The sequence below is a fragment of the Sminthopsis crassicaudata genome, chromosome 1 (assembly GCF_048593235.1).
Source record: "Sminthopsis crassicaudata isolate SCR6 chromosome 1, ASM4859323v1, whole genome shotgun sequence".
Classification (NCBI taxonomy): Eukaryota; Metazoa; Chordata; class Mammalia; order Dasyuromorphia; family Dasyuridae; genus Sminthopsis; species Sminthopsis crassicaudata.
Genome location: NC_133617.1, coordinates 669826975 through 669847230, shown reverse-complemented (window position 1 = coordinate 669847230; position 20256 = coordinate 669826975). Strand labels below are relative to the sequence as shown.

General features: G+C 36.7%; 2 protein-coding genes across 3 annotated transcripts in view; both read right to left on the bottom strand.

Annotated features, from left to right (window-relative positions):
- Positions 1-19958, bottom strand: part of DAG1 (dystroglycan 1) — an 84144-nt gene extending 64186 nt beyond the window's left edge. Inside the window, exon 1 of one of the 2 annotated variants that reach the window (XM_074264718.1) lies at positions 19823-19958. The gene's annotated coding sequence lies outside the window, so the exon portion shown is untranslated. Of the gene's footprint in view, positions 1-18649; positions 18790-19822 lie in introns of those variants that run through there. The other variant, XM_074264756.1, reaches the window with a different exon arrangement.
- Positions 693-20223, bottom strand: LOC141551242 (uncharacterized). Its single transcript, XM_074282650.1, has 5 exons — positions 20109-20223; positions 19641-20029; positions 5640-5786; positions 4348-4399; positions 693-2906 (listed from the first exon to the last, which is right to left on the bottom strand). Exons 1-4 carry the CDS (start codon positions 20221-20223, stop codon positions 4373-4375), a joined length of 678 nt encoding a protein of 225 aa, XP_074138751.1. The 3' UTR covers positions 693-2906; positions 4348-4372.
- Positions 20224-20256: the final 33 nt, after the last annotated feature.

Below are 20256 nucleotides of genomic sequence, written 5' to 3'. Positions count from 1 at the left end.
GTTAGAAAAACAAAGAAAAGGAAAATGTCCTTTAACTCTAAATGTTACTATACTATAAAGGAGTGGAGAAAGATAAGAAATCAGAGAAACTAGAAGGAAAAAAATTAGGGATAAAAAGAGGGAAATCAGGCAAAAGGAATGAACAGAATAAAAAAATTAAGTAGCAAAAAAAGAAGGAATGGAAGACAGGTGTCAAGGAAAACCACGTTACCAAAGTTAGGCCAACTGCCTAATTAATGTTGGGCTGGCTACAGCCTTCAATGATTAATGTTCATTTCTTTTCTATTCAGAGCTGACCCAAGCAGCCATCTCCCAAGTCTATGATTTTCTTAAAATTAAAAATTAAACATGTAACAACTTAGGTTTCTTGGAGGACTGGTTTGACCAGAACAGAATATCCATTTTGCTCCAGAGAACTGGGAGTTGAAGAGCTTTGTTTGAGAGGCAGTGTACTTTATAGAAAGGGTCATTAAATAAGTCTTGTATATGACCAAAAGATACAAACCAGATAATCCAGGTTTTTCAACTGGCAATGTCACTAATTCCCTAACAAGTCACTTTACAATAATGAGCCTCAGTTTCTTCATCTAGAAAATGGAGAGAATACTTATAGTATCTCAAAGAATTGCTGGGTTTTCTAAAGAATATAAAAATGAGATAGTATAGTGCATCTTGTAAACTTCAAATCCCTATATAAATGCCCATTATTGTTTTTTTTTTTCCTTTCCTCTTCAGGGAGTTAGATTAGCATAGTATATCTAAAGCATGTGGGCTGAAGTCAGGAAATACTGAGTTCAACTTCCGTTTAGATCTTTAGCTATGTGACCCTGGGAAAGTCATTTAATCCTCATTTCCTTAAATATAAAATTGGGGGATAGCACTCACCTTGTTATTGTGAAAATCAAATGAGAAACTAATTTTTAAAGCACCTAGCACAATGTCTGACACATAGCAGATACTTCACAAATGCTTACTTTCCTTCCTTTCTTCCCAAATCAAACTAACTTGTGTGACCAGGCAACGTGCTAATACTGGTTGGTTACAACTCAGGATTCCCTTACAGAAAAAAAAGATATGGCTCACATGTCAGCTTTAGGCACTAGAAAAAGAATCATTACAATATAGAAGCTTAAGTTGTAATTGCTTCCCAACATTTTTACCACAAAAGACATTTTATTGGGCAAGAGGTGAAAAAATACTAACCAGATTTGGTGGACTCTTAAGTCTTTAAGATCTTCCTAAAAATGACTAGTCACTGACAGTACTCCCCAACCCAGGGGCTATTGCTATCACTTAACTGGAACTATCCAAGTCAAGATTTCTGAAAGTAGTTCTCTAAAAAAAATTCTATTAAGCAATGGTAGAAAATAAGCCAAAATACAAGTAACCAAGTAGTCTCTATGAAAAGCTACACTTCAAATTCAAGTAATTAAAAATACTTATTGATCCTGATAATTCTAATCTACACTTTTAAAATATCTTTAAAGGAAAAGGATATATATACCGAAAAATAATACCAATAATAGGTTGCACTTGACTTTTATTCAATCCAAATCTGAAGTAAATGTACTGCTTATATTCAGATCAATATGGTATTTCAATGGATCACAATCAATTTGTATATAATTTTTAACAATTCCTTAAGTAGTCTTCCTTCATTTCTATCTCATTTTTCTCTTTCTCATTCATCTAGTAAAACTGACTTAAATCCCCTTATTTCAAAGCTAGATCAGAAGAATAGATATAGGCTTAGTCTAGAGCCAGAGGAAAAGTAAAAGTCAGAGTGAGGTCACCTTTGCCAAATTACAATGGAGAGAATTAAATATAAGCAAAGCAAGAAAGTTTTAAGGTATATTCTTAAAATACCTAATAAGCGCCTACCCTACATAATAATAAGAAAATCATAGTGAAGTGTAACTCAAACTTCAATTACGTTCTTTGCTTAGCAAAAATAGTCTTCACTTTTAAAAACATAGAAATTTCTTCCAAAGTGTATTCTCATAAAATATTGGTGATTGAATAACTGTTCCCTTTCCTTAGTGGCTTTCTAGATTTAGACTATGCTGACAAGTGTTTTCCAAATAAAACATTTAGTTCTGCAAGCAACTATATTCAAATCCATTCAAATCATATAAATATTTCCCCTGCAGTGGGGTATTTTCATTAGCAAATACAGTAAAAATAGCAATGATATTGAGCAGTTAGTATAGCTAACTAATCTTGCAAGGATTTGTATGTGCTCTCAAGCATCTCTTAGTTAAAAAGGGAGCAAAATTGATTAGATTCCCCTTTTTGCAAAGTACCTTAGGGGCTTTTCAAAAGATATGTATTAAAAATCCAAAACCATTTCCACATTTAATGATTTTCAAAAATGGTTCGAAACTAACCAGCAAGCAGGACTAGTATACACAGTAAGTCTATATTGGCCACTTTGGCTATACTACATATCACTAGAGCAAAGGAAGTGCTATAAATATCCAGCAAAGCAGAGTGGGAAAGGATTTAAGTCAACCTCCAGCTGCTTCTTCCTTGGTTATGTGACCTGGCTACTCTCCAAGCAAATTAGATGTAGATCAAAATCAGAATACGATCAGATTATGACTTTTCCCCTTCTGTGGTTTCCAGATTCTCCTCCCATCCCATCCTTTGCCTCCCCTTCTTTTAAAATAGCTTGTATTGATTTTGCACATATTGTATATTCACTCATATGTGCTTTCTATTAGGGTACAAGATCAAAGGCATGATTGTTTTATTTTTATATGTCTAGTGTTTAGTATATTAAAGTGGTTAATTAATTTGACTGATTAGGTTTAGATTCAAAGGATGCAGATTCAAATACCACCTCTCACTTACTTGTTCCGACCTTGGAAAGATCCCTTCCTGAATCTGGGCCTCAGTTTCCTCATCTACAAAATGAGAGGGTTAGATTTGATCAATATGATCCTTTCTAGCTCTAGATTCTTTTATTTTATTTTTTTTTTTTTTTGAAGGGGGGTAGGGAAGCAGATGAGGTTAAGTGGCTTGCCCAGGGTCACAGAGTTAATATTACGTGTCTGAAGTCATATTTGAACTCAGGTCTTCCTAACTCCACAGCCAGAGCTCTATCTGTTATGCCATCTAACTGCCCTTCTAGCTCTGTATTCTATGAAATATTTCTGGAACCAGGACAACTATAATTGTTAATGATGCTGCAATTACATAAACCAAATATTTTCTCCCTACCAGACTTTGCCCCCCAAATGATGGCTGCCATCTAAGAAGCTGAAATCAATGTTCATATTTCAAGACTGCCCTGCTCAAAAAAAAAAAGCAATTGTTGGACAGACTGAGAAAGAGGGCACTTTAAAATATTGTTGGTAGAACTATAAATTAATACAGCTATTCTGGAGAGCAATTTGAAACTATATCCAAATCACTATATTTTGCATGCCCTATGACCCAGCAATAAACTCCCAAAATATCAACAAAAAGGAAAAGGGCCCATATGTAAAAAATATTTTTAGTACTTCTTTCTTGTAGTGGCAAAGAACTAGAAACTAAATAATACCCATCAAGTGGAGAACTAAACAAATTATGTTATATGACTGTAATGAAAAATTATTGAGCCTTAAAAGTGACAAATGAGACTTTCAGAGAAAGAAACCTGGAAAGATTTGTGTGAAATGATAATTAACACAACTCTAATGCTACCAACATTTGTAAAGACAAACTCTGAAAGACTTAAGAACTTTGATCAATGCAATGACTAATCAACACTCCAAAGGGAAAATGATACAGCTTGTTACTTACCTTTTGATAGAGTGGATCACTCAAAGTATAGAGTGATATTGATTTTTGAACATAGCTAACTTGGGGATTTGTTTTACCTCACAATTGTATACCTTATATGATTATATATTATCATATAATAATGAAATTTTGTATATGATTTTTCTTTCTTTCAATTTGGGGGAAGGTAGAGACTAGGAACTAGCAATGAAATCACGGAAATGATGGGGAGGAATTTTTAAAAATCTTGGCTACTTTAATTTTTTTTAAATGATGGGGGTGGGCTCAATGATCAATTCTAATTCCAAATCTATGATAATGTTGCCTTAATTGGTATTCCTTAGCCTTACCCCACATGACCAAGCCACCACTTTCTCCTAACAAATTCTCTCCTCTCAATTTGATAACCATTCAATCAATGAAAAATCTCCTTCTAGCTAATGTTGTTAAATATGAATCTTATGAACCTTGTATTTTTCCTTCAGTCAGGAATCCAGTAATTTCTTAGGTTTAATTTCAAAAGTAGAAAAGCTTTTTAGATAAAAATCCAAAATGTACAACAATACTGACCATACATACCTTCTCTCATATCCTTTAAGCAGTTCTACAGAGCTGTTGTTGATCCTTCATTCTAGAAGAGGACCAAAGAAATCAGGAGGGTGATGTCTTGACTTGCAAGTGAAATGGATTTGAGTGAGGCAGATCCGTGCAAAGATATCAATCTCATTCCATCCTCACTTCTAGACTCTCCTTTTACCTCCATTACTCAGCAATCTCCTCTCCTTTGAAATCCATTCAACAAAAATGTTCTACCCATCCCAAATAAAAAGACCTAGAGGTTTCCTCCAAAGTATTCTTCTTTCTCAAAGAGTACAGCACCTGGCTCACCATTTTCCTGTCCTCTGCAACTCTTATCTTTATATTGAGAGACTAATTTCCACAGATATTCTCTCAAATTCTCTAATATCCTAAGTTGTACTTCTTTACTCCAATTTAGTAACACACATGGATGATCACATATTAAATCTCACCATTACCCACAAAAGTTACACCTAAAAAAAAAAAACACTTTTAAATAAATGAAATACTGATGAAAAATAAAAGACATTCTACTATCTAACTACAACTTCCTATCATTCCACTTCTTTCCCTATCTAGCCTCACTTCTTCAACCTCTCAATCACTCTCATGGAGACCTACAATCCCTCCACCCCCAATATGTCATAATTATCATTTCCTCTAGCCATCTCAAAGTATTTTTTCTAAGCTAAACATCTTCATTCTTTTTAAGCCCTTTATCAAAATGGTCATTGTGCTTCAGCTTTTTAGCACCTTTTGTAATACAAGTTTCCAGAACTGGTTCCAGTTGCAATCTGACCAGAAAAGAGTAGTATTACATAGCAGGGTTATTACTTTTCTTGCTCTGTACACCACATTTCTATTAAGATACTCTAAGATCATGTTAACTCTTTAAACTGTTGTTATCAAGTTGACTCAAGTTGGGCTTATATCCACTATAATTTCCCATTAGCCATACTTCTAATTAGTTAATTTCCTTGGGAAGTGTAAAAGTTTCTTGGTTGTATAATACTGTATTACACTATCAGTACTAGTGTAATTCTTCCATATATACTATTCCCCAAAAGTATCCAACAGATATCCCAAAGAAATACTAAAGAGGGAAAAGGGACCTGTATGTGCCAAAATGTTTGTGGCAGCTCTTTTTGTAGTGGCTAGAAACTGGAAGATGAATGGATGTCCATCAATTGGATAATGGTTGGGTAAATTATGGTATATGAAGGTTATGGAATATTATTGCTTTGTAAGAAATGACCAGCAGGACAAATACAGAGAGATTTGGAGAGACTTACATGAACTGATGCTGAGTGAAATGAACAGAACCAGAAGATCGCTGTACACTTCAATGCTGTATGAAGATGTATTCTGACGGAAGTGGATATCTTCAACATAAAGAAGATCCAACTCACTTCCAGTTGATCAATGATGGACAGAAACAACTACACCCAGAGAAGGAACCAGAGAATGTAAATTGTTAGCACTACTGTCTATCTACCCAGGTTACTTATACCTTCAGAATCTAATACTTAACGTGCAACAAGAAAATTGGATTTACACACATATATTGTGTCTAGGTTATACTGTAACACATGTAAAATGTGTGGGATTGCCTGTCATCTAGAGGAGGGAGGGGAAAATTTGGAAAAATGAATACAAGGGATAATGTCATAAAAAAAATTAGTCATGCATATATACTGTCAAAGTCTCCAACAGATCCCATGGAAGGGGGAGGAAGAATGATTTGAATATTCACATAGGTGGCTCCTTTCAAATTTCCTAATCTCCCATTTCCTCAGCCAAAAATCCCATGAGCTCCTGTTTCTCCTTCAACTATAAAGAAGGATAACCAGCTCTCACCCTCCATTACCTGCAAATATTTCATTTCCTTTATAAAAAAAAAAAAAAAAAAAAAAAAAAAAAAAAAAGGCGAGGCAGCCAAGTGGCATAGTGGATAGACCATCAGCCCTGAAGTCAGGAGGACCTGAATTCAAATTTGAGTTCAGACACTTAACATTTCCTAGCTGCGTGACTCAAAGTCACAACCCCAATTGCCTCAGAAAACAAAACTAAACCAGTTTTTTCTACTGTCTTTTTGACTATATTCTATCTTTCCTCTTATGCTTCATGTGGCCTAAACTTTTCTCATGAAGATCTCCAATCTTTCCATGTCTCAGCACTTCATTTCTTAGAACATTATCCTTCATCTGATTACACTATCCAGCTCTCCAAATGGTTAGCTATTTCAATTCTACACTTTGTTCTGCTCTCAAATCCCTTGGTCCCTTGTTCTGTCACTGTTTTCTTGCCAAACCTCTACCCTAGATTATTCTTACCACATTCCTCCACTCCTAATAAGCCTCTGAATGAAGCTGAACAAAATCTTACAATTTAAATTCATATTAGTAGACAACAACTGGGCCCTCACTATATAGCAAGGCAGTATTTTTAATCTTCCCTAATCGATAGATTATATCAATCCCCACAGAAGCCATCCCACATTATTCCCTCCATTCTTCTCCCTTTTAGCAGAGTATCTTTCCTTTTACTTTAAGAAATCTGAAACTATTCAACATAAGGTCCCATCTTCTCTATTTAGGTAATTAACAGCTAGTCAAAATGATGTAATATAGCTAGCTTCTAGGGGAATGATTTTGTAGTCTGATTTTGGGGATGCTTCTGTTCTAACAGTAAATCAGTAATCCTAAATCTTCAGGCTTTGAAATCCGCCTCAGGGACTTCCCATACTCCCAATCTAAGAACAATAATCTGATTCTGAACAGAACACTCATCAGTGAGAATCAAATTCCAGAGACTATTCTCCAGCCCTACCTATGGGCCACTGAATTATCATGTCAATGACAGAAAGCAGGATAAATGTATCTCCTTGCTCCTGTTTCTTTGCTAATTTCTTTTGGAATTTAGCCCATTTTTAAGGGTGTTAAATTACAATAAAACTTTGCCCCTTAAGCCGCAAATTCTTGAGATGATACCTTATGACACAGATCTGTGTCTCTAAACTTTTGGAGTCCCCTTCCCAACTTCAACAAAAACTCCTTGACTTCATCTCTCATTCTTTTCCCTTAATCTCTAACAAAGAGAAAGTCCTTCTCTTTACCAAGGTAATTTTTTTTCTTTTTTTCTTTTTTTTTTGGCTGAGGCAATTGGGGTTAAGTGACTTGTCCAGGGTTACACAGCTAGGAAGTGTTAAGTGTCTGAGGCCATATTTGAATTCAGGTCCTCCTGACTTCAGGGCTGCTGCTCCATCCACTGTGCCATCTACAAGGTAATTTTTCTACATAGACATTTGATCTCAATCCCTTTCCATTTCTTTCAGCAGCTGTATCTTCAGCCATCCTCCCCTTCTCTCTAATCATATCAACAATTATCTACAGGTTCTTCCCTATCTTCAAACATGACCAGGCCTCCTCATCTTTAAAAAAAAATCTTAAGATCCTACTATCCCCTGAAGCACTATCTTTTATCCTCCTTCCCCTTTTCTCAGAGAAAAGTCCCTAAGTTTCTCACCTAAACTTCCCCTCTTCTCACTTCTCCATCCTTTACAATATAACCCCTGACTTCCCTTCTCAATTGAAAAAATGCTCTGTCCAAAATTACCTATGATTTTTTTTGCCTAGGTCTCTCTCAATTGCCCAGACTAAAACAACCTTACTGCTGGTCAGCATGGAAGCTTTGAATTTCTCGGTTTCAGACTTGGGTTGGTTGGCCCTTATTTAGATAGCTTGATAGTCCAACTCTCAGGGACTCCCACATATTGGTGCCGAAGTTGCTACTTCAGATCAACTTTAGCCCTAATGCAGCTTAGAATTTCCAAGCTCAAATGATTGACTACTCTTAATATTCCTAGTAGCAGGGACTATAGGCTGTAGCAATGCACCTGACACCAGCAATCTCTTAATTGAAACTCTTTTCATTTTTTTCTCATTTTTTAAGCTTCTCAATTTATCAGTGTTATTTGACACTTATGACCACCTTCCTTATTCCTACATACTCTCTGACCTTTTTTTTTTTTTTTTGTCACAACTCTCTCCTGGTTTTCCTTTTACCCATTTGACCACTCCTATCTTTACCTAAGCCATGTCATCTTCATCTAAATAATATTTCTTAGATCATATCCTTTCTTTTCACTCTTATACTTACCATCTATGGAGAGGCCCCTATTCTCAAAATAATAATCTAATTGGCCTCCATGCCAGATCTCTCCTTCCTCTAGTCCATCCTATGCACTATTGTCAAAAGTAATTTTCCTTATGTTCTGTTTGACCATGTGACTTCCCTTATTTAATCAACTCCAAAAGGTCTATAGGGAAAAAAAAATTCTTTTTAGCTTCTAATACATCTTATACTATGTATCCTCACTTTTATCTTTCCAGCCCCGTCTTCCCAAATAGTGACTAAGACCCAGTCAAATTGTTTTTCTCTATTCCTTACATATCCTACATTCCATCTCCTATCATTATGCCTCTAAATTGACCATCACCCACTTGCCTCATTAAATAGCCCTCTTCCATCAAGAGAAAAATCAAGCATCTTCTGCATTTTCTTAATCACCCCCAAAGCTAGTGCTCTCTCTCCAAAACTTTTTTTTTAAAACAACTTTCAATATATTTTTATTTATCCATATTTGTTTACTAATATATGTATGTATATTTGTCTCCCCTCAATAGAATGCAAACTCTTTTTGGGCAGAGATTGTTACTTTTTTTGGTACTCATATCCTTAGTGATAAGTAAGCCTAGGTACTTACTGACTGATTTGTTACAAAGACTATCTTCTTTTTTTTTTTTTTTTCATTTTATCAGAAAAATAAAGTTATAATGCTCCCCCCCCAAAAAAATGCTCAATAAAGCATTTTTTTTAAAAAAATGCACATAAAAAGGACATAAGTTCAGAGAAACACTGAGAACATCTTTGAAAGTAATATACTGAATTTATATATCCCTTTTTTTATAAAGGAAGTTGGTTCATAACAGAAATTTGTCATTTTCACATAAAATCTTTCTCTTCTACTTTCACATGTGGGAAAATACATGGTTTTTTACATTCTTTTAGATTTAAAAAATTCCTTTCTCTTTGTGAACCTCCTGACAAAATATTTGTATTGGTTTTTAAGTAAGAAAAGTAACAGACTTTGCAGTACAAATGCACTGGAAAAGTTAAGAGATCAACAACCCAAATTCTGTGTCTAAGTTTAGTGAATTCTATTTTTAGCTCTTTAATCCGAAACTTTCTCCTAGGCACCTCCCAGAAAATTTCTCCTCAGGCAATTAAACTGTCTCACTACAGCTCTAAGTCTGTATAAGCAGAAAAGACCTTTCTTCAGTTGTGAGGTAACTAAGATCTGGCCTGCTCCAAAGATCATTTTCCAAATTTCCTCTGTCCAATGGACATTTTCCTAAGATCACCTAGCTAGTTGTAAGCTATGTAAAGGAGAGGTGCCTGAAGCTCAAGGTTTAATTGTCAGAGAAGAGATTCAAACTTGAACATCCCCTAAATTCAGCATTCTATTCATTACCTATGGCCTACTACCAATTTTTTTAAATAGGAGGGTCAAGATACCTAAAGAGTAAAAACCTGGTGAGTAAGGTTTAATAACTAATCAAAAGCTCAAATGCAAAGGAAGTTACTTAGCCCTCAGAGGATTTTATGTAGCCACACGATAGTTGCTAAAAAATTAACTTTTACACTCTTCACTTAAACATCATTTACTAGTAACTAGTGCCATGGAAAAATTTCTGGATTTCAAATCAAAGGATCTCATATTAAATACTAGCTGTTATCAATGATGGAGTTGAACTAGGTAATTTCTAAGGTCCATTCTAGTTCCAAGGCCATGATATTATATATGATTATGACAGCATGATATGATATTATTGGATTATTTTTCTTGGCAAAAAAATAACTAGTAATGGTATTATTTCTATCTTATACTATCTTGGGCAAAAGTTTCCTTTTCATGAAATAAAATTAATCTACATATAATTATATATTTGCCTATTTATTACATATTTATGTATGATTACATATATTCCATTTATCAATAGATGGCTGTTTCCAAATTCATACTTTATCTAGAGTTGTGAAAAATAACCAACCTCCATTCTTCAACTTTTTAATGATGCAATAATTTATATTTAACTCACTTAGAGTTCTTTCCTAGGTCTCATTGTTTTAACAATTGTACTTGGGAAAATTGGCCAGTGGTTTTGCAGAAAAAGGATTTATATCACCTCACAGCACAGACCTCTGAGAATTCCATCAGAATGACATAAAAACACAATTTTAAATGGAAGAAAACAAAATCATGTATTTTTATATCTCTAATGTGAAGATGTGTTTAAATGCATTAAAATTAATTTCTAAACAAAAATAATATAATTTAAAAGAAAAGACTGGGAAAAATATAGGAAATATGATAAATTAAAACTTGACATCTAAAATATGTGATACTGTTAAAAGCTTACAAAGTTAATTTCAAGTGCATAAAAAACTAAAGATAGAGCCAATATTCATAAGAAGAAATATAAATTGCTAACGTCACTTGAAATAGGTATGATTTCATTTATCTTCCGAGAAATGCAATTTAAAACAACTTGGAGTTATCACACCCACCAAATTGGCAAAAATAACTAAAGGTAGTAAAACTTAAGGTTGCTATAGGGTTGTAGAAAAACAAATTTTTATGAATTTAACAGAACATTATTGTGAGAAGAGATGATTTCAGAGAAACCTTGTATGAACTAGGAAGACTTGTATGAATTCATGCAGAATAAAGTGAGTAGAACCAAGGAAGTAATTTGCAACATAATAACAACACTGAATAATTTTTAAGTTTTAACAACTTTGATCTCCCATGCTTTTTTTTTTTTTTTTTTTTTTTTTTGGGAGGCTGGGGTTAAGTGACTTGCCCAGGGTCACATAGTTAGGAAGTGTTAAGTGTCTGAGACCTGATTTGAACTCCGGTCCTCCTGAATTCAAGGCTGGTGCTCTATCCACTTCGCCACCTAGCTGCCCCCTTAACAACTTTGATCAATTCAAATGATCAACCATGATTCTATGAATTGTTACCGTTCAGTCATTTTCAGTCATCAATCTCTTTTCTTGGCAAAAATAATGAAGTGGTCTGCCATTTCCTTCTCCTGTTCATTTTCCAGATGAAGAAAATGAGGTAAGTAGAGTTAAGTGACTTACCAAGCTATTAAGTATCAAAGGCCAGATTTTTAACTCAAGAGGAAGATGAACCTTCCTAACTCCAGACTCCAAGTTCTATCTGCTGCACCAAGCTGCCCCTGATTTTAGGGCACTGATTGTGATAATAAAGACAGCCACTCATTTTTGACACAGAACTGATGCATATAATAATGGAGAACAAGACCCGATTTTTGAAAAAGATCAATATAGAGATCTGTTTTGCTTTATTTATTATTAATTTATTTATTATTAGGGAAAATATTCTTTTTTTTTTCCTTGAAGGGAGAGAAAAGCAGAGAAGAGGGAAGGAGAAAAACTGCTAGAACTACAAATTTTATTTAAAAAAAAAAAAAAAAGATACACAGTATTAGCTGTACATAGTGCTACAAAAAAACTAAAAACAAATTCAATGTCTAACAACTGGAAAATGATCTTTACATATCTGACTCCCTAAACCTACAAATTTAATCTTTTTTAAAATTAATTTTATAATTATAATTTTTTGACAGTACATATGCACGGGTAAATTTTTTTTTTTTTTTAACAACATTATCCCTTGTATTCACTTTTCCAAATTTTCCCCTCTCCCTCTACTCCCTCTCCTAGATGACAGGCAATCCCATACATATTAAATGTGTTACAGTATATCTTAGATACAATATATGTGTGTAAAGCCAAATTTCTTGTTGCACCAAATTTAATCTCATATCTCTCTTGAGCACCAAGTCTCCATCACCAAATGCCTACCGAATGTCATTATTTAGATATTCCATACACATGCCAAGCTCAGCATGTCCAAAATGGACACCCCCCCCCATCCTAACTTCATTATTTTTATTGATACCACAATCCTTTCCAGGTATGTCATTCTCAATTCTTACCCTTGCCATTCTTACCCCTCAATATTCTGTTGTCCAAATCTTTTTGAGTCAGCTTCCCCATTTCATCTATCCATTCCCTTCACTCAGGAAATACGCCTATTAACTTAGCTCTGGTCATCACTTCCTACCTGGACTCTTAAACTAGCTTCCCTGCTTCCATTATTTTCTCTTTCCGATCTGTCCTCTACATATCTGCCAATGTGATTTTAAAATTTTTATTAATTTGTATTTATCATTTGTATGTCTTTCTCTTACTAAATATTCTCCCTCCTTCAATCCTCCCAGAGAATCATCTTTTAAAAGATAAATTTTAAAAGGAGGGCAAAAAGCAGTTCAAAATAAAAACTAATTCATCCATCAAGTTCTATAATATATGCAATGTTCTACATACATATCATCCCCTTACCGCTGCAAAAAAGAAAAAGGAGAAAGGAGTTACATGCTTCATCTCTCTTCTTTGTAGCTGAAGTTGATCATTTTAATTACGTGGCATTTACTTTCAAATTGTTATTTATTCTTTCCATTTATATAGCTGAGGTCACTGTGTACAGTGGCTACTTGGAAAACCTTACAAAATCAACTTACTTTGTTATCAATTCATATAAATCATTATCAATTCATTTAAGTTTTTCCTCTTCTCTCTACTTTCTTCTGCAGCTCAAAGTAAAATTTCTAAATCTAAATAGGTCTGATCCTATCCCACTTCTGGGATTCAGCAACTCCTTATCTCTAGGATAAAATGCAAATTCTGCTTGCACTTAACAGCTTATCTTTACAAACAGATTTCATAGTACTTCTTTTGGAGAACTCTTGGGTTCAAACTGAAAATTTGCTGTTTTCTCAAAATGAGCATCTTTCTCCCACCTTTGTACAAATTGTCCCACACCTGGAATACCTCTCCTCATGTCCACTTTTCTTTGAGGCTCAGCTCAAGAGCCCCCTTCTGCAAGAAGCCCTCCCTTATTCTCTCATTCTTTTTCTCATTCTCTCTCTCCTCTCAACCCTCCAACACACATACCTCAATAACTCTTTCCCTATTCCCAAAATTATTTTATAAAATATTTACTTACTTTAAGCTACCTTCAATCAATAATAACTTATTAAGTGCCAGGCAAAACTAAATGCAAAGGATACAAGGAAAGGTGGGGAGGGAGGGGGAGAAATCCCCATTCTGTTGTATCATTAGCACCAATTATATCACCTGGCATAGAGTTATTTGTTAAAATGAATTGGTTAGGCAAACTGTGGTACTTTAACATAATGGAATACCATAATGCAGTTAAGAGCAAGTGTGAAGACTAAAAAGCAACATGGAAAGACCTTTATGAAAGAAACAATGCCAAAATCACAACAAGATACTTTTCCATTCTTTTATTTAATCTCAAATAGAAATGTTATTGCTTCATAAAGTAATTTGAAATCTGCTCATATCCAATCTCCTTTACTTCTATTTCATACACTTATTTCCCCAGTCTTGATATGTTGTTTTTCTACATTAATTTTATTATTTCTTTTAATTCTACAGTATCTTAAGGTAATTTGATTTAGAATTAAAATGTTAATTTGATTAATTTTTTAGATTATTTTTTTACTGTACTGGCATGACCTATTAGTGAACATTGACTAGGTCCTTCCCTATTTAGATCTTCTTTTATTTCTGGTTACTAATTGTATTTATTAATAAGGAGTGTTTGTGTCTACGTATGTGTTTTGGTAGGTTAACACAAAAATAGTTACTTTAAAAAAAAAAATGCTAATAATCTGGGACTTGTTTTGCATATTATTTTGCCAAAGCAATTATGTTAACTTTTGTTGATTTTCTAGGGTTTTCCAAGTAGCCATATCATAAGTAAAAAAATAATTTTGCATTCTTTCTGATAATGCATTGCCCTCTAATTTTTATCTTATTAATATTGCTATAGTTAGCATTTTGAATGTTTTATTGAACAATAATAGAAGAAGCCCTCCTTGGTTCTAATTTTTTTAATTTCTTTCTTTTTTTTTTTTTACAAACTGAAAACTATTTAAATGTAGAGTTGCAAACACTGTCACAATAACTCAACTCTTTTGCTTAACTATTTTCAGAGATTATACTCTATGAGATATTTAATCAAGAAGTAGACTGGGTTTTTGGTAAGATATATTGAAACAAAATTTATCTTAAGAATAAATGAACCAATTAAAGAAAAACACCAAACAAATGTAGAAAAAGAATGCTTTGTACTAGGTTGTTACTTTCGAAAATGCAGCCAAATGTCTGTAGAGAATTAAATATAACTATTCTTACACTGGGAGAAAAATCAACTCTGCATATCATACAGCAAAATTAGATGAATCAGATCCCGTGCAGAAATAAAATGCTTAAGAACAGCTTTCTCAACTTTGAACAATTACTTAGATTTCTAATAAACATTTTTACACCAAATATTAGAAAGAGGCAATTTTAAAAGAGATTATTGCTCTCTTACAGTCTTTTATACTCTAAAAAGAAATTCCAACACCTACAGAATCTAAGGGCAAATTCCAATTCATTGTACTAAGTACAATTACCAACACAAGCTAAGCATTGGCTGATTATTTCTCTGAATAATATGCAGCATTCCAAATGCTTCTACTTACTACTGGGCTGTTTCCCAACTGGCACACTACCCTATATTTAGGATGCAATAGTGCAATGACTAGTAGCAACAAAAATGAATCAGTGGTTTCATATGTGCAGAATGGCAGGGGACTGTGAGATGTATTAGAATATAAAGTAAGAATCTAAATACCATTAAAAAGAGGGGAAAAGAGGGCCGCCTATGGAAGGAAACTTGTTTAAAAATAATACAAGTATGCCTCATTTTATAATAGATATTCAGCCATTACACTTTTCCCTGAAAAACTGTAAATCATGTTTGAAACTGAAGGTATACTGGAACAAGTTTGATATTCAAAGAAATCTCACAATAAATGTTTTTTTTTGTGAAATAAACATATATGCCCCAATTTTATTTTGTATAAATCAATTTTCATAATTCCAAACTTATAAAATCAGATAATTGTACTCTATACAAAGCAGAGAAATTTTTAAAAAGTATAATTTGTATTTTCTAATACAGTCCTATTTCAAAAATACTAAGTTAAAATGAAAACTAAAACCCACTGGGAAGGGTGAAGAATAGTCATAAATACCTATTACCAGGCTAGAATTCTTCCATGCCCTTGCCAAAAAGACATTAAAAAATGCCACTTGGCCCACATGAGTGAGTCAAACTAGTCCATCCAATTATCAAAGGTCACTCTACTAAGAAAAAAAAAAGATATGTTTTATATTGAAGATTTGACAAACCAAGACCAATAATTATTCAAAGATACAAAAGTAATTCAAAATGTAAATATTCAACATACTAGTATTAAAAAAATTTTTTTTTAATTTCTAGTTCAGAATGGTGCAACTTCAAAACAAAACCTGAACACTGCCTTTTGTTGCTAATCCCGCAGAAAGATACACTCTTATCAACTTAATTTCTTCCCAGGAAGGACTAATATACTCAAGCAAAATCTTAATCTTTTGAAAATTAATTTATATTTAACATCCAGGCATCTAGTAGGAATGAAGTCACATAAATTTCATTCAATAAGTTATGGGGGGCACAAATCTGGCTTTACAAATTCAATATATAGTGAGCTTGTTTCATACTTCAAGTATAAGCTCTCAAAAGTTTGATTGACTATATGTTTCTTATTTAAAAAGGCTGAAACTGTCAATATGATCGAAGAATATCTCAAACTGAAAAACACATATTGGATCCTAAGTAGTAAGGCTAGCTTCAGAGTTTTAAGCATTGTAAGAGTGAACAATTAAAAAAAATAGTAGATTGTAAAAATGTTACCTGAACAGTACTGAGTTTAGAAAAAAAAAAATTTTAATGAATAAATCTGAAGAAAAAAACATAACATTGGTCTAAAATTTGTCTCCAAAACTCCAATTTATCTTCAAACTTAGCTGCTATTACTCCCCTACAGGAACCTCCACTCCAGTCAAACTGGTTTTCTAGACATACCTCGAATATCCTACCTCTTCACCTTTGTTCAAGTTCTCCCCTGGAATGCCATCTCTTTCTCCCTCCCCTCCAGTTTTCTAAATTTTACCTAATGAAGATACAATTAAGGCCCTACTTCTAGACAACAAAAAAGACCATTCTAAACAATTTATGTTCCCATTATCTCCCCACAACTAGAAAACAAACTACTTGAGGGAAGAATCACACAGTACACGGTAAGCACCCAAATGTTAGCTTTGGATTTTTATTTTGGAGGAAATACACTCGTGCCAGAAGGCATTTTCTTAAAGGAAGTGTCCCCTACCTTCAGGGATGAAAAAACTACATTATTTCCCCCCAAAGCATGGATATTACAGAAGGCATGAGTGGTTGATGGGGAAACAAAATTTTAATTCTATGATAAAAATCCTGAACTATTACTAGTTGGGCACATACAAACTTAAAATAATCCCAAATTCTACCTCCTCCATCCACCTTTCAACATCCACGACTCAACAGGTTCTTAGGGAACTAATCTCTACTATAAGGCATTGTAAATGCAAAACAAAGAGCCCAAGGCCTCAAGGAATTTACACTCTATTAGTGGATAATAAGAGCATGCAGAGATGAGTAGAATGTCTTTATCATCTCCCCATTTTCTTTTCTATATCCCTTTTCCAACACTAGAAAAAACTCCTACTACTTCCTTCAGAAAAATTTAACATTAATAAGATATCATCTCATTGGGTGAAAGTTAAGGGCAAAAGTTAGAACTCAAATTTCAGAACACAACTATAAAACAAAAAAGCAGGGGTAATGTGTTTAATTTTGCTTTAACAAGGATAAAAATAGTAATCTACACTAAGATTAAGAAAATCATCCAAAAGAAAAAAGTAGAAGAAATTATGAGGCATTTCAAAGCAGAAATAACTCACCTGGAAAAAAAAAAAATTGAGCAGAGGTAATTTAAGAATCATTAAACTACCTGAAAGCCATGACCAAGAAAATCGTTCAAGATTGTCCACAACTGTCCAAGCCTGCAGAATAAAATCCAAGGGGCTGAAGGTTTTAGGTTAAATATAAGCAAGATTCTTCACTATCAATGCAGCTGAGTTGCCAAGGGAAACTAAGGAATTTCTTTTTCTTGGGAATGTACTTTAATACTAGTAATTTAGAATAATCCCAGACAGAAAGTACTTTAGATGACCTGATAAGATGCCTTTCCCCCCCTCATTCCTATTCCTAAACCCAATAATTCTTAATGTAGCCACTAACCTCAGTCCAGACATTAATATTTTTTTAAATCAAAAGAGGTGCTTGGACACTTTATTAAGTTTCGGCTCCACTATCAGCAAGTTGTTAATTTTTTCAGAATAGCATAGACCTGCAAATTCTTGACTGAGAGCCTACCAAAAGGAGTGTTTCACAATTAAATGTTTATTGTGTAAATATTGTTTCCTACTCCTACCTACAGTCTTCAGCATGCCTGGAATATTCCCCAACTTCCATTAGATAAAATACTTCCCTCCCTAGCAGAAATTTCCTAGCAGAAAAGAAGTCTCTCCCTTGTTTGTTTTGGCCCCAAATCATATTAATTTGGTCTCATTCAAGGTCTCAAAAAAATTTTGTAATGCATATTTAACATTGTCAAAATATCTGCCCTTTAAAAAAAAACAACACTTCTGAAAAAAGTTTAAAGCACTACTAAAATCATAATATTTCTATCCCAGACACACAAAACAGACCTGGAGAAATATGCACTACTTTTGTCTCATAAACAGAAAGGAAGAAAGAAAATGAAAGGAGACCAGGAGAGAGTGAAGGAACTGAGAGAGAGAGGCAAACAGACTAGGACCTTTGCCAATAACATTTCTACTCACTTATTCAGAGAAAGAGCAAGAGCAGGCTGTGTTTCGGAGACAGAACTCTTAATACAATATTAAATCAAATCCTTGCAAAAAAACAAACAAACAAACAAACAAACAAACAAACAAACAAACTTCAACTTTTAAAACTAGGTGTACAACTAAGTGATCACAAACATCAAAACTTCTCCATTATGGGCGACTTTCTAAAAATAAAATCGCAGTAATAAAAGATCTGCTAAATTCTTAAACTGACAAAAAGCAAGAAACTTTTCAGCCTTAAAACCTATCCTAAACCTTTAAGAATCTAGAGGTTACCTACCTGTCAAAATGCATATATTAGCCTCTCTCTTTAAGTCGCCAGCTCGGCCATGAATTTGAAGAGGAGTCGTTACGAATTAAGGGAGGTTTCCCAGACAAGCGAAGCAGGCTGCCCCCCTGGGGAAGCCTCCCAAATACACCCAACTTTGGAGCTGCTCCTTCCAACTCCAGGACAAGGATGAGCAGGTCCTGGAGCCTCCTATCCGGGATGGGGGGGGGGGTGAGGACCCTCCCTCCTGCCCAGGAGAAGGGCTTAAGGAGCGACTCAACCTGCCTGCTATGCGAGCAGCTTCTCAGAGTGAGGCTCAGCATCCACAAAAACCTCATGCAGCTTTCCCCCGCTTCCTCTCCCTCCCAGCTGCAAACTCGCCCCCCAGATCGGACTGGGAGGGTCACCCAGGCAGGCTCCGAGATCCCCTACCCTGTGGGGCCCACCGGCGGCGTGCAGCCCGCCCAGAAGCCCCGGCGGTTCCCGGGTTAGAAAGGCCCCAGTCGCGCACCCTGGCCGACCTCGGCCCCGCGGCCTGCTTCGCTGCCGCCTCCGTGCCAGCCCGGGGCCCGGCAACAAAAGGAGCTCTTAGCAGCCGCCGGGCCCGGGCCCCCCTCGACAGCCCCCTCTGCCCCGCATGCCCATACCCACCGCCGCCGCCCCCCCTCTCCCCAGGCCTCGACCCTTAGGCCGGGAGGGGATGCAGGCGGCGGCGTGAGGTAAAGGCAGCGCCGCTCGAGAACCACCTCCCCCCCACAGCCGCCGGTCCGGGCCCGCCCGCTCGCCTGCCGGTGCAAGACAAGGACACGGACGGGTTCGAGCAGGCGGACGCAGGCCTCGCTAGCACCCCGGACTGAGGGCCCCGAGCGGGCGCAGCAGCAGGTGTTAGGCTGAGAGAAAAGAGGAGGGGGCTGGGGCGGCAGAGGGAGGGGGAGGGGCGCGGGCCGGGCGGACCCTGGGCCCGGGAGCCTCAGAGCGGCCGTAGGGGGAGGGCGGGACTCACCCCTGAGCGCAGCCGGGCAGCGGCAGGTGCCGACACTCCCCGCTCCGCCAGGACGCCGGGCCGCAGGACGCCGCCGCTCCCCGGGGCCCCGGCGCTATGCCGCCGCCGCCGCCGCCGCCGCGCGCGCAGCCCGAGCCCGAGAAGCGCGAGAGCCGCGCCGCAGCCTCCGCGCGAGCACGTACCGGGGGAAGGCGGGGGCGGGGCGGCCCGGAGCCTAGCAACCCCGGGTGACACGCGAGCACCGCAGCCAATCCCCGCGGCCGAGCGGTACCCGCGGCGGCGCCCGCACGATCCCTCCGCGGAACCCCGACGCTTCTGCCTGCATCTTTCAGCCCGCAGCCGGCCCGAACCCTCCCTGCAAGCCCCGCCCCCCGCCCCGCGCCGCCTCGCTCATTGGCCCGGCACGCCCACCCTGTCCCTGGGCGATCCCGCCCAGCAATATGAGCTCCTCCCCCTCCCAAGCCCTACCCATCCGAGACACGCCCCTTTCTGCACATGGCTCGCGGACACGCCCTGTCTCAAATTTGGCTACACCTCCGCCACGCCCTGCTCTGCACGTGCCCTCTGGGACCCCTGGGTACATCCTGGCGGTGGCCTGGGCACGTGCTCATCGTAC

Excerpts from the sequence above, each read along its gene's own strand:
- LOC141551242 (XM_074282650.1), bottom strand. The coding sequence starts at position 20,223 with ATGTACCCAGGGGTCCCAGAGGGCACGTGCAGAGCAGGGCGTGGCGGA. Across the intron at positions 20,030-20,108 it reads AAGGGGCGTGTCTCGGATGG|CGAGGCGGCGCGGGGCGGGG; the intron begins GTAGGGCTTGGG and ends CGGGCCAATGAG. Across the intron at positions 4,400-5,639 it reads TTCACTCAGCATCAGTTCAT|AATGAAGGATCAACAACAGC; the intron begins GTAAGTCTCTCC and ends GTCCTCTTCTAG.